Source organism: Marmota flaviventris, chromosome 6 (genome assembly GCF_047511675.1).
Source record: "Marmota flaviventris isolate mMarFla1 chromosome 6, mMarFla1.hap1, whole genome shotgun sequence".
In the NCBI taxonomy this organism is placed as follows: domain Eukaryota; kingdom Metazoa; phylum Chordata; class Mammalia; order Rodentia; family Sciuridae; genus Marmota; species Marmota flaviventris.
This window is the reverse complement of record NC_092503.1, coordinates 124,978,119-124,991,876: the sequence shown is the minus strand read 5'-3', so window position 1 is coordinate 124,991,876 and position 13,758 is coordinate 124,978,119. Positions and strand designations below refer to the sequence as shown.

Genomic DNA, 13,758 nt, shown 5'->3' with positions numbered 1-13,758 from the left:
TGCTAACTCCCTTTGGGCTTGGCAAATACCCTAAGCTAACACTTTTCCTTAGGAAACATACACAGGGTCCACATGTACCTCCCAACATCCATCTGCATTTCTCACCTGCAGATCCTTCCTGCCATGACTTTTCTGCTTGACTTCTTCTTATCCCCTCCTAAGCCAGGATTGAGCCTCCACTCCTATTTGAGATATATTCTGAAAAGTGAGAAGGGTACAGTCCTGGACAAGAAAAGGGGAAATGTATTCCAGGAAGAAAACACAGCTAGTATATGTTTAGCATGAGTTTAGTGTGTTTAAGGAGAAGAGGGGAAGCCTAATGGTTTCATAGTAATCAAGACATAGAACATCAAGTCTGATCAAGTACACAAGAAGTTAAACAGGTATAGCTTGATAAGCCTGGTCCTCAGGCAGGCATAGAATTTTAGATATTCTTGGTGCTGAAAGCTAAATATACAGTGCAACATTAATAATAAAAATAAAATGGAATTAAATTTATTTTCTAGTCAGACTGGCAAATATTTTATTGGAATGAGAATGTTTAGTGATGACTGTAAAGTGTCAGGGAAACATTAACACCATACATGGATGATAGAAATATACAGAAGCACAACTCTTTTGAAGAGTTGTCCTATACTGAGTTCCTACTGAGTCAGGAGTTTTATATATGTCATCTCCAATCCTCCCAGCAATGTTGCATAAAGGAAGGTATTATACTCAGATTACAAATGGGGTGCTATGGTTTGAATGTGTCCACCCAAAGGCATGTATTGCAAACTTAACCCTAAATGTAAGCCTGTTGGGAAGTGGGGACTAATAAGAGGTAATGGGTCATGAGGATTCTATCCTTATGAAAATGGATTAATGTCATTATTGCAGAAGTGAGTTATCATGACAGTGAGTTGTTACAAAATGAGTTTGGACGCCTTTTGCTCTCTCGTGTTCATTCTCTGGCCTTTCTGCCTTCCACCATGAAATGCCAAAAAGCAAAACCCTCACCAGATAGTCAGCATCTGCCTCACCATAGCAGAAGCCAAGTAGAAAGTGTGTTCCAAAAAGGAAAGACCTGCTCTATCACATGCTCCCAATTTGTCACATAATATGAGAACAAAAATATATCCATTGGGTGTAGCAATGCAGAGATCATTTGCAACTCTTAATAAATGTAGTTTCAATATGGAAGATTTACTGGAGCCAATGTAAAAGAGAATGAGACCAAAGAGAAGGGGATGAGGAGGGAGGTGATGTTAACAAGGAAGGGTGATGGGCAAAAGTTGGGGACATAAGTCATAACTGCATTCAAAACTGAAAATGACTGCAACAGATCTACCTCTCTGACAAGTCAGCATTGTTTTCCATGGCTTACAGATGATGACGGTGGGAATCACAGAAGAGAAGAGGCCAGTTTAAAGTCATTTAGTTGAAGAATGAAATTTTAAACTAGTTAATGAAAGGAACTTATGCTGCCTCTGGCCTCAACACCCTGCCAGAGACATCATGCCCTGAAGGGACTTCTCTGCAGATTTCCTCTTCCTCATCTTGGGGGAATTCTCTCTGGACACCTCCAAGAAAGCATTATTGATGGGAGCAGGATGCAGATTCCCCAGAGCTCTGTCATCATTTCTAAATAACAGGTAAGCTGAGTCCCTTGTTTCCCCCCTAGTGAGAGTCTCTTCAACATCTTCCCCTTGCTCCAACTGCTATATTCCTTAGACTTCTGAAGGATAATTTTGTCCCCACCACCAGCTAATGCTGATTGGCTGCCACCAGAAGCCCTTGCACTGTCTGGACCCCACCACAGGGCTCTGCACTAATAGACATCATCACCTCTGCCCTGGGTCCATGTTTCACAGACTTAGGTGCCTTCTTTCAAATGCAATAGGATGTTATCTGTGCAATTTTATGAGTGTGTGGCTGTTTTCATGGTGTGAAATATTTGAAGGGGAGCACTTTGGAACTTACCTGACTAAAGAACCTGACTTTTTGTACTCAACATTTCTAGCCACCATTGATTCAGAAACCTGAAAGATAACTTCCTGTACTTCATCCATACCCAGTAGGACCCCAGTTCTGTAAAATTATCTAAAAACATAAAGTTCACGCCTTGTATATCCCCTTTATCGTCCACAATCTTTAGCATAATAGAACATAGCTCATTGAGAGAGAGAGAGAGAAGGCAAAGACCTTGGAGTAAGTCAGGGATTGGTCAAAATCCTAATATATATTTATACATAATGTGACCTTGGACAAGTTATTTAATTTCGATTACCTTCCTATCCTCTATAAAATAAGACTGTTGCCTATTTTTCAAATGAACAAAGATTAATGTTAACATATTAAAGGAATATGAAGTTTTTAATATCAGTTCTGTTACCATATCATGAGGGAACCCTTTAAAAAATTTTTTTCTGGCTGGAGGAAATTCAGTGTTAATTCAGTGTTAGAATGTGTGCTTCACAAGTCTGAGGCCCTGGGTTCAAAACAAACAAAAATGTTTCCTGATTTGTAAAATAATACTAATTAACATTTAATAAACACCTTATATGTACCAGGTACTGTATTAAGTACTTTGTGTGTTTAACTCTTCACCCACTACTTTTTCAAATGAGAAAACTGGGGGCCCAGAGAGGTTAAATTACATGTCCAAGGTTGTTCAGCTGGGAAACAGCAGAATTAAACCCAAGCAATCTTGTTCCTAAGCCCTTGTTTTTACTCACAGTAATATTTGTTCTATCTAATGAGCCTAAAATGAGAGAACCATATAAGCAAGATGCTTTGTTGGGGAAAATGAATGTTTTTTCCTAAAAAAGTAGGATTATAATTTTTAAATTATAAGCAGTGAATGTGATGTTTTAACTAAGTTATCCAGGGCTAGGGATGTAGCTCAGTGGTAGAGTAATTGCCTAGCATGTATGAAGCCCTGAATTCAATCCCCAGTACCATCACCAAAAAAATTTTTTAAAGTTATTTATATCATAATATTTGACAGGAAACATACAATAGAAAGATTTCTATGTAAACTTTATTAATCATGATCGTTTCTGCACCATTAGGATATTTGATTCAAAATGCCCTAAGAGGATATCCCTTTGTTCCCCACATTCCCTTTCCATTACTTTGAGAAATGCTTGATAATAAAGCTTCAGGATAGGACAGAACCTTAAAGGTCATCTAGTTCAAACTCCTGAATTTACAAGTGATAAAACTGAAGCAGAGGAATATGAAGTGACTTCCCCATATCAAATAATCATCCAGAGGAAGCTGTGGTAGGTAGGACTAAGGCCTCCCAATTTCTGGTCTACCAAAAAGTGTTGTTTCCTCCACAGGTTGACCTTGGTTTCAAGGCTAGCATGCAGGTTCTGCAAAAGGAGCCATAGAGACACTGTAAAGCAGACTTTATTAAAAACAGAATAGACATCACTAGTCAGCAGAATCATGGGTTGTGTTAAAAAGTAGACTGATGAACTGGGGACACAGCTCAACAGAGGAGCACATGCACAAGGCCCTGGGTTCCATCCCCAGCACCACAAGAAATAAAGTAAACTGAGGCACAAGAACATTTTAAAGTTTATTTCAACAAACAGCTATTCATGATTAAGGCAGCTCCAGTCCAGAAGTAGTTCAGTAAAGTCAAAGAGGCAACTCAAGAGGGAGAGTTTAATAGGGCAAACAGAGAAGTAAATCAAAGAAAATGTTTTAATATAATTATACATTTACACTATTTAGTCTGTCCTATTGGAAACAGCTTAGGTATATAAATCACCTGTCTGGTTCTAAGTGATTGGATTTGAGTTCTCTTTTTCTTTAGGTATTTTTTAGGAATAGCTCTAATGAAGTCTCACTTGTATTCACAAGTCAAACAAGGTTAAGGCACTTTATGAGGCCTAACAGCCTTTGTCTGCTCAGAAATTCTTCTGATCCCAACTCCATAAACGTGAAGCACCTAAAACAAGAAAGGTGATAATTCTGATCTATAAGTTCTTAGTTTGGGCAAGCATGGGATAGCGTCCTAATTTTTAGGGACTATACAATTTCCAGGAAAGGGGGAAAAGAGGCTCAGAGTGAAATCTATCTTCACAAATGTGAAGGCCTTTGATGTAGAAGGAAGATCAGATTTCTTCCTTGGTCCCTGGGAGTGCAACCAGATCTAGGGAGGCAGCTGGAAATACCACTGAGTTGGAAATCAGGACTGAGTACAAGTCACACAAGGCCACTGACTCAATATGACCCTAGAACAACTTAATCAGCATTTCTGAGCCCTCATTTGTGCATCCATTAAATAGACGTTTTATTTCCCCCAGAGGATGCTGTAAATATATAAAAAAAGGAATGCTGGCACATGGTAACTAAATTAAGGGTTCAGGTCTGTAAATGGGACTACCACCCATAAAGTATTATCGGTACTATTGTATGCTTTCAGTTCTTCCTCAGTCCCACAGCCCGGGTTTTCCTTTACTTGTAAGAGTAGTGTCACCCTTTATTTCGTCCTCCCAAATATTCTTGGAGTTTTCCTCCTTTAGGCCAACCACAGCACCTAGGAGCGCTTTCTCCTGCTGGGATTCTCTGACTGGCCCTCCCTGCAGCCAGTCCTGTTCGCTCTTGTCCTCTTCTGCTACCTGCTCACTCTAATGGGCAACTGCGAGCTGGTGCTGCTTGTCATGGGCGACCGGTGTCTGCACATGCCCATGTACTACTTCCTTTGCCCCCTGGCCCTGGTGGACGCTGGCTTCACCACCAGCGTGGTACGCCCGCTGCTGACCAACCTGCATGGATCAGCGCTCAGGCTGCCCCGAGGCGGTTGCATGGCGCAGCTGTGCGTGTCGCTGTCCCTGGGATCTTCTGAGTGCGTCCTGCTGGCGGTGATGGCGCTGAGCCGTTATGCGGTGCTCGCCTCGCCCCGCCTCGCCTCTGCCGCGCAGTGGCCGGCGCTTCCTGGCTGGGCGGCCTCGCCAACTCCGCCACCCAAACCGCGCTCTTGGCCGCGTCGCGGCTCTGCCCTACCCTCCAGCTGGACCCGTTCATCTACGAGCTCCCCGCGCTGCTCAAGCTGGCCTGCGGCAGCGGCGGCAGAGACACCATCCGGGTTCCCCGCCCGCGTGGTTATACTGCTGGTGCCACCCACCGTCATCTTAGCCTCCTATGGCGCGGTGGGCTAAGCCATCAGAAGCATGCGGTCCAGCGGAGGCCAGAGGAAAGCTGTGGGCACGTGTGGCTCCCACCTGACAGCCGTCTGCCTGTTCTACGATTCCGCAATCTACACCTACCTGCAGCCCACTCACAGCTACAACCAGGGGCCCAGCAAATTCGTGTTGCTCTTCTACACTGTGGTCACACACTCTCTGGAATAAGAAAGTGAAGGGGGCACCCAGAAGGCTCCTGGGGAGACTGGGGGAGAGCTCAAGCCAGGCAGTAAGTGGCTTGGGAAGGGGAAAATGTTTTATCCCTGGTCTCATGGATGGAAATGCCCAATAGACAATCAGTCACTTTGGCCTTCAGGCGTTCATTTTCTTTAAAAGAATCAACAAGATTTGTTTTCAGGGAGACTAAGGCTGCAGGGAGATTCCCTCCTCCTGCAGTCTGGCTGGGCACAAAATCAGGAGCCACTCAAGCAGGAACAAACTTTACTTTGAAACTGCCGCCAGTGTCCACTAGCGCGGGGAAGATTTCCGATCCACCCACCCGCGACCTCCTCCCTGAACCGCCAGAGAGAGTTCCTCCCCCGGAACTCCCTCCTACTGTACTTCCCCAACCAATGGGAACTCTCCAGGAGTCCTGTAGCAGGCTGAGGTGAACAGCAGGAGTCCAATATCCATATGAATGCAAATCTTAACATAATCATATAATCTCAATGGCTAGCTGGTGTCACCTTTCAACCAAAAATGCCATGCATCATATACTTGGCTCTTAGCACCCTCCATTTACCACGTAAGGGTCAAATTCTTCAGAGAAAATGCCTGTATCATATGTATGCAAATACACTCCCTCCACACCCCCAGTGGAAAACACCTGCAGGCTTTCTCCTACACCAATGAAGAAAAGAAACATGATGGCCTGGACTTCCTCATCCTCAGGAGATACTCAGGAGTTCACATGCAGTCAAGATGATGAACAACAGGATGTTTTCTGGCAGTCTGATAGAAGACTATGGAAGATTTTGAGGGCTCTGCCATCAGTCATCTCTCAAGTTAACAAAGGAAAGTATAGGCCCTACCCATCCAGAAAAAGGACCATGGCCTTTCTTTTGGGAAACCAGCCCAACCTAATGCAGACCTAGACAGGTGGCCAGTACCCACCACAGCGGTATGGCTCATAGGCTATGAGCAACAGTCATAAATTTGGGGAATTATGCTGAATGAGATTAAACATGGAGAAACTCTCTTGCATGAGATGGTCTTCAACAAGTTTGAAAGAAAAGAAGGAACCAGAATTGATGGAGAAGAAAGCAGGCTTGTTTTGGGTTGTAAGAAAAACCTACAAGTGATCAGTAATGAAACATGATAGAGAGAGACAATGAGGGGGCTGAGGCTGTAGCTCAGTGGTAGAGGGCTAGCCTAGTAGTAAGGCACAGGGTTTGATCCTCAACACCATGTAAAAATAAATAAATAAAGAATGAGATAGAGCAGTACATTAGAGGTAGGAATGAAACCAAGTTCCCAAGAAAGGAGCAGAGTGATGAAGGGAACATTGGGGTAAAGACAGAAGCCAAACCCTAGCCTCCTCCATCTAGAGCCGAATGCCCAACCTAGAACCTAAGGCCAGCAGAGCCAACACTGGTACACATTCCCCAACTTTCAGGAATCCCATTCCCTACAGAAGCATATCTACCTGCAAGAAGCCACCCCTAGAGATACAAAATCTCTAGATCCCCATGGAAACTATCTTTCCATTCCCGCTTCTAGAAATAAGAAGAATTTTGATTGGGCATGGGACATGGAGAAAAAGGAGCATGGTGCCAGATTTCATTTCATACCAAGAAACTTTAAATAAGAAAAGTGCAATTAGATTGAATTTCTAAATTACTTATTAATTGGATTGTAATCATGTTGAAGTAAAAAAAGTTAATTCATAATAAGTGGAAATTTATTTTGGTTCATTGATTATTGAGTGATATTACAGATAAAGCACTAAGCTTGATATATAAACATTTAAAAATCAGTAGAATTGTATCACAACCTAAACTTAATATCTTATCCTACTGGAAAGGAAATGGGGATTTGGACAACATAAATTTCAAGTCAGCTTTGAATGCTATCTCTAAAATGAAAACATTATCTTCTATTCTTAGTAACAATCCTGCCATCAATTATGGTAGAATCATAACAATTATGGTAGAATTTACCTCCCACCCCCCAAACTTCCTCTATTCTCTCATTCTCATTAATTTTGGGAAATCATGAAAAATGTTGTTGCTGAGTAAGAGCTAAGAAAATAAACTCTACTCTGGGTAACCACCTCATCCCCAAGATAGTCAACCCCCAATACAAAAGCGTGTCAGAAAGAGTAAATTGCCCTCTCTGATGCTATAATCCGCCATGATCTTCCCATCTTCCAGTTTCTTTCCATTGCATGTCACAATCTGGGTCTCAGGAGTCACACCAGACACAGTCTCAATCATCTTTTTCACCTGGGCTACAGAGCTGGACCTTCGCACCTGCAGGAGGTGCCTCTGCCCCTCATCTGTTGCCTCCACCACAAACAAAGGCAGCTCCTTGTCACTGGGCTTCACCACCTTCAGGGTGAGGTGAATGGTGTTCTCCTTGTCAATACCATAAAATGACAGTGGTTTCTGTGGCTCTAGGGTCTGGGAGCCCAGCAGAAGGACTTGGTCCTGAACAGGAATCTTAGTCTTCGACCTGATGTGTTCATTGATCTTCTTCACTCTGTCTTTCGAGCTGGCAGGAAAGGTCATTAAGGGCCTTTCCTCAGAATGGACATTCACCTGGGCAAAGAAAACCACAATACATTGCCTAAAATAACTGCCACTTTTTATAACCTCTTGCTTTCTCACCCTAATTGCTGTCCTACCCTTCCACTGTCTGTGTGGCTCTCCAACTCTTCTCCAATTATCTGTATCCCTCCTCCCCTTGGAATTTCTGTTTGGGATTTCCCAGATTATAACACAAACATGAACGTTAGTCTCATTCCTTTTGAACAATACCTCTTATCCATCTCAAAATGCAATGAATTATTTCCCACCTTATTTTACCTGCCTCACCTATCTAGTGATCAAGTTTGTCAAGTGTCAAAAGTTAACCATACAAAGCTTCAAAAAGATGTACAAAAGATTCTGAAAATAACTCCCAAAGCAAATTTCTAAGACTTGGCAGTTTCATGGGAAAATGGGCAATGCTTAACATAGAGAAGAGACACTACAGTGAAGAAATAGGTGTAGCATCTAGGTTGATTTAGATATTTTTGTGTGACATATAGGAGATGTTTTCTCAGGCTATACAGGGGTGATCTTGTCTATCTTTCATATTTTCCCTGTAATTGTAGCAAGATTTAGGTACAGTGCTACCTTCTGTGAGTGAGGCCCTGGTCTAATTTTAAAAGATCATATACCACAATACAGTAGGTATATGTATAAAAATACAAGAAATATAGATGAACAAATAACACTGAGCATAGTATCACTGTAATATGTAAGCTATTATAAAGCAATGGCATATTAAGAAAGAAACTAACAATACAGAGGTGTTTTATCCTTAGTACGGTGTTCTTTTAAATAGTCACAGAGGATATCTTCTGGCCTTGAGAATCATTTTTTTTTTCAGTACCTAGGATATGAAGCCAGGGCCTTAGGCTTTTTAAGCAAGTGTTGTACCAAGACTTCTGAAAAAATTTATTGAAACCAAGTCTTGCTAAGCAGCCCAGGCTGGCATCCAACTTGAAATCCTCCTGCCTCAGGCACCTGAGCAACCGGGATCATTGATGTGGGCCATCACACCCAGCCTCTCTATATATTCTTATTTAATGTCATATATTAGGTTTTTAACAAAAAGGTAAATGAGTTTCCATCAACTCTCCTTAGGAAAAGAGGGAAAGTTAAGTTTAAGAACTCTGGTAATATTTTAAAATCTCAACTCTTTCCATTCCTGTTGAGCATAATCCTCCCTCCCTCAATTCCTACTAAGGTAGGAGAAAAGACTGGAATAGAAAGATAGGAAATTTGGGACCTTTCAAGGGCAGGTTTTAGTGTAGCAAGGCTGAGAGACCACAGACAAAAATTAGGCCTCATCAACGTCAGGCTCATTCTTATGTAAGAAGAAAAACTAATAGTGAGACAGCTATTGCCTAGTTCCCAGAACCCCTCCCAAAAATGGCACAGTAACCTGATTGGACCAAATGGCTCATGAGAGCTCATGGGCCCTGCGTGCCTTACCCAGAATTGGGCCAGAGACTAACTTCCTTAACCCTGTAGACTCATATAAGCCCCTAGACAATAGACACCTTTAGCAGCCCTCTCTTGGAACACCATCCCCTTTGGGAGCTCTGCTTTCTTTCTTCTTTCTATTACTCTAACAAATCCTGTGACTTTGCTCACCCTTGTATTCATGGATTTCATTCTTTGAATTCAGGAGACAAAGAACTCATCCAACCAAGTTCCACATTACACTACCAGTTCTCCCTAAGGGCATCCAGTCCAAGTTCTGATTCAAAAGAGTACTCCAGAGCCATGTAACCAGATGACTGGCTTCTCTTCAGAGTACCTTCCTTCCCAGCAGCTATCAGCATCTGCTTCCACTCCTTCATGATGCCTCCTAGCCACCTCACTTCCAGAGCACAGTCCTTCCTCTATTCCTTAGATGTTTCCTCAACTCTTGAAAGTAATTTTCCTTTCCCCAGTCTCTTTATCAAATCCCAACTTACAGAAAGTACTTCACAGGCAGCCATCTCTGCAATCAAGGGAACAGACAGGAGAGTGAGAAAAGGGACCCTGTGTCCGGCTTATATGTGAGCAGTTGAGTTGGAAATCCCCTGCTAGACTGCTGTATTGTCCATCATGGCTGTGCCCTTTGGTCTTGAATGTTCTCCTGAATTTTCTTTCACTTTTGCTGGAGTGGAGTTGATAAACAAAGAATACTCTCTGTTCAGGACTTTCTCCCCTGGGGCAACCCATTTGCTCTGCTTGTTCTAAGCATGGATGGCCCTTGGATGCTGAGAATTTTTTCCTTCCCCCATGCACTCTTGATTCTGCCTGTGACTATCTACTCTGCAGCCCTGGTCCTTCACTGTCTTCAATATCTGTGATATTGTTTACCCTCTCCCGCTGCTCTTAGGAACACTCCATCAATCACTGCCTTCCTGAGAGCAAGACCACCCAGGTGGTGACAGTCATGACTGATGTGGAGTGATGTGGCTGTGAATAGCCTGTTCACTTTAGCTGGGCAGGATACATGAAATATACCTGGAGAACACACAGGAAAAATAATCCTGAAATGAGACATGAGTTCAAGTCCTGAGGGTGCCACATGCTACATTACATCAGGCAAATCTCTCCCCCCACCCTCTCTCACCATGGGAATTAAACTCAGGGGAACTTGACCACTGAGCCACATCCCCAGCGCAATTTTGTATTTTAGTTGGAGACAGGGTCTCACTGAGTTGCTTAGCACCTTGCTAAATTACTAAGGCTAGCTTTGAACTTTCAATCCTCCTGCCTCCACCTCTCGAGCCACTGGAATTACAGGCATGCACCACTGTGCCTGGCTCATCTCTTTTAACTGATGGTTTTTTTGTCATGAGATGTTTGGCAGAGTTATGAAAAATTGTGGTATATATGTGTAATAAGAAATGTAATGCAAAAAAAAACAAAGTACACGTATGAAGACATGAATTGATGTGAACATACTTTATATATAAAGATATGAAAAATTGTGCTCTATATGTGTAATAAGAATTGTAATGCAAAAAAATAAAATATGAAAACTGGAAAAAAAATAAAATGAGATGTTTGGAGAGGATTCTTAAGTGTCTTATAGACTTAGAAAAACTTGCTAAAAACATTTATATATATACATATACATACACACACACACATATATGTGTGTGTGTGTATATATATATATATATATATTTTTTTTTTTTTTTAAAGGGTCTTGCTAAGTTTTCCAGGCCAACTTCAAGCTTGTGATCCTTTTGCTTCAGCCTCTCCAGTTACTGAAAGTCACTGGGATGGCAGGTGTGTGCCACTGTGCCTGATTTACAAAGAATTTGGGATTCCTGGGTCTTAAGTTCTCCCACACACTTTCTACAAACCAAATACACCATGTCAGAACAATCTTAAACCAACAAATAATTGCTGACTTCCACCTTCCACATACCAAAACAGTCCACATACACACTTATACCACAGTGCTTTTATTTCTCCACCTCTATTCCTGGAAGCTCCTTAGAACTGAGAGCTCAGAGATACCTAAAGGCGCTGCAAACTCCCTCATTCTTCAGATTTGGATTGAGACCAAAGGAGCATGCATGAAATATGTAGCTTCAGGAAATTAACTCCATCACTCCCTCCTTCTGACATTCCAAATGTATCACTGCCTTTTCACAAACTCTCAGGACATTGCCATGGAGCCAACAGTTTTTAAAAATTTATTAAAAGTGCTTTGATTTTTCAAAGTAAGAAGCCTATAAAAATTCCAATGTATCATCTTTGTTTTTTGTGTTTGTAGTGGCTACCTATTGTACCTTCACTAAATGATAGATCTTAAATGATCTCATTTTATTCTGGGGGGAAAGGGCTCCATCCCAGAGAACTTGGATTTACAGAAGTGCCCATAGAGAGTAAGGAAATCCAACAGTTCATTCCAATACCTAAAAAGCCTAATATAAATCACATCTTTCTTGTGAAGCTCTTATTATAATATTAAATAGTTAATAAAAGTAGAAAGACTATTACTTAAGTGTTTTTATGTATTTTTTGGACTGTATTTACTTTTTTCCCCCAGTTCTGAGAATGGAACCCAGAACCTCATGCACAATAAGCAAGAACCATCGCACTGAACTACATCCCCAACACTTGGACAACTGTTTTAAGCACATAGGATAAGTATGAGGGGAAGAATGCTGATGAAATATATCAGAAACCACTGGACCCTGCTGTTCTCATTTCAGATCTCGCTTCAGGTCCATGTTATCCTGTGATTAAAAAATCAAGGTGCTGACCTTTGGCTGCCCTGCATCCGCTGTCCAATAGGATTTGGACATTCTGAAACGTCCCCAGTTTCCAGGCAAAAAATGTCAACTCAGGTTAAGTGCAAATGGGAAACAGAAAGCCATGCAGTACAGTAGGGATGGAGAAAGGGCCTGGAAGAAAAGAAAGGAAAAGGCATTTTCTGCCCTAAAAACGAGCCATGCCAGATGTTTGACCAATTGACTCTGCCGCTGAATACTGAATAAAGTAAAGCTTGCTGATCCAAGAAGAAGAAGAAGAAGGAGGAGGAGGAGGAGGAGGAGGAGGAGGAGGAGGAGGAGGAGGAGGAGAAGGAGGAAAGAAAAGAAAAGAAAGGAAAAGCTACACAAACCCAGACTTGAGTAAACTTCTTTTACTTTTACACCTTCATGTCTTTGCTGGAAGTCAACAGGGAGAGGGAGAATAGGTGGTAAAGCAGCTGTAAATCAGATCATTCTCTCCTCATGCCCTTTCATTCTCTGTCCTTCTTGCCTCAGTTCCTGACAGTATCTTGGTGCCAGCAAGTGCAGTATGGGGGGGAGCAGGAACACTGGCCAGAGGCACCAGGAGGATGCATTCCAGGGCTCCATTCCTGGGGATGACATTTCCTAAGAATGATATTGATCTCCTACTGCCACCAGATCTATGTTCATGGCTCCAACAGAAGCTGCAGATTTCTACATAGCTGCATCCATTCATGGTTCCTTGAATTCCTTGCATATCTTTGAACACACTAAGCCTTCTCACATCCTCAACCAGTGAGCATGCCTTCTCCCCAAGTCTATCTTCACACCATCAAAGTATGTGAACCCACAGTGTAAGCAGCATCTCCTTCAGGAAATCTTTTCTACTCCTTTCTAATTTGGGGTTATATGACCCTCTTCTGTCCTCCCATACTTCCTACAAAAAACTTTTAGGGCACATTTTCCAAGCAGCAGGACCATATGCTTGTCTGAAGGGAGTAGGAATCTGAAGGGTTGTGATTGTGTTTTAGTGAACTTCTATCCTCAGCTCTGTTCTAGTGCTGAGGCATCAATAATAGACCAGGGGGAGAGGCTAGGCTACAGTAACACTCACTCTTCCAAAAATATTCGGAGTTAAATTAGTTGGAAAATAGGTTTTCTTCAAAGCCAGCTAGCTTTAAAGGAAGGTAGAAGAGACTTATTTCAAAAGTTCCATCTTTGAAATCTCAAAAGGAGAGGAAAGCTTTTAAAGAAGCAGCAGCAGGGAAGTGAGACCAAGGGCAGGACATGTACCTGTGCAGATTTAGCCTGTGTTAGACTCACCTGGGGAGGGGACAATCTCCATTCTCAGCTTCTTCAGGGGAACAGACCCTGAGCTTCCATTCTTAGGTCATGGTAAAGAAGTTGCTCTTAATTTCAGAGAAGCCCCAAATTCAGTCTGTTTTAGTGCTGTCTGGCACAGGAAATAATATTTACTAAATCCATGATGAATTAATAAATGAATAAATAAGTGAATAATGTTTAGTGAGTACTTATGTTTCAGGAACTTCATAAGACTCTTAAATGAGTATCTTTGCTGATAAACAAGTCATCAACTCACCCACAGTCATATGAATGAGT

The 13,758-nt window shown here is 42.1% G+C and overlaps 1 protein-coding gene and 1 pseudogene across 1 annotated transcript; one reads left to right on the top strand and one right to left on the bottom strand.

Moving 5' to 3' along the window:
* The first annotated feature begins 1,371 nt into the window (after window positions 1-1,371).
* LOC114080520 (putative olfactory receptor 2I1) lies at window positions 1,372-6,105 on the top strand (annotated as a pseudogene).
* Window positions 6,106-7,078: 973 nt separating this feature from the next.
* On the bottom strand, window positions 7,079-9,946 carry Ubd (ubiquitin D). Its single transcript, XM_027922139.2, has 2 exons — window positions 9,871-9,946; window positions 7,079-7,939 (listed from the first exon to the last, which is right to left on the bottom strand). The coding sequence occupies exons 1-2, from the start codon at window positions 9,892-9,894 to the stop codon at window positions 7,469-7,471; spliced, it is 495 nt and encodes a 164-aa protein (XP_027777940.1). The 5' UTR covers window positions 9,895-9,946; the 3' UTR covers window positions 7,079-7,468.
* Window positions 9,947-13,758: the final 3,812 nt, after the last annotated feature.

Bases quoted from the DNA above. Each gene is read 5' to 3' on its own strand.
- Ubd (XM_027922139.2), bottom strand. From the start codon at position 9,894: ATGGCTGCCTGTGAAGTACTTTCT. The intron at 7,940-9,870 runs GTAAGTTGGGAT...TTCTTTGCCCAG, and splicing joins CTGCCTGTGAAGTACTTTCT to GTGAATGTCCATTCTGAGGA.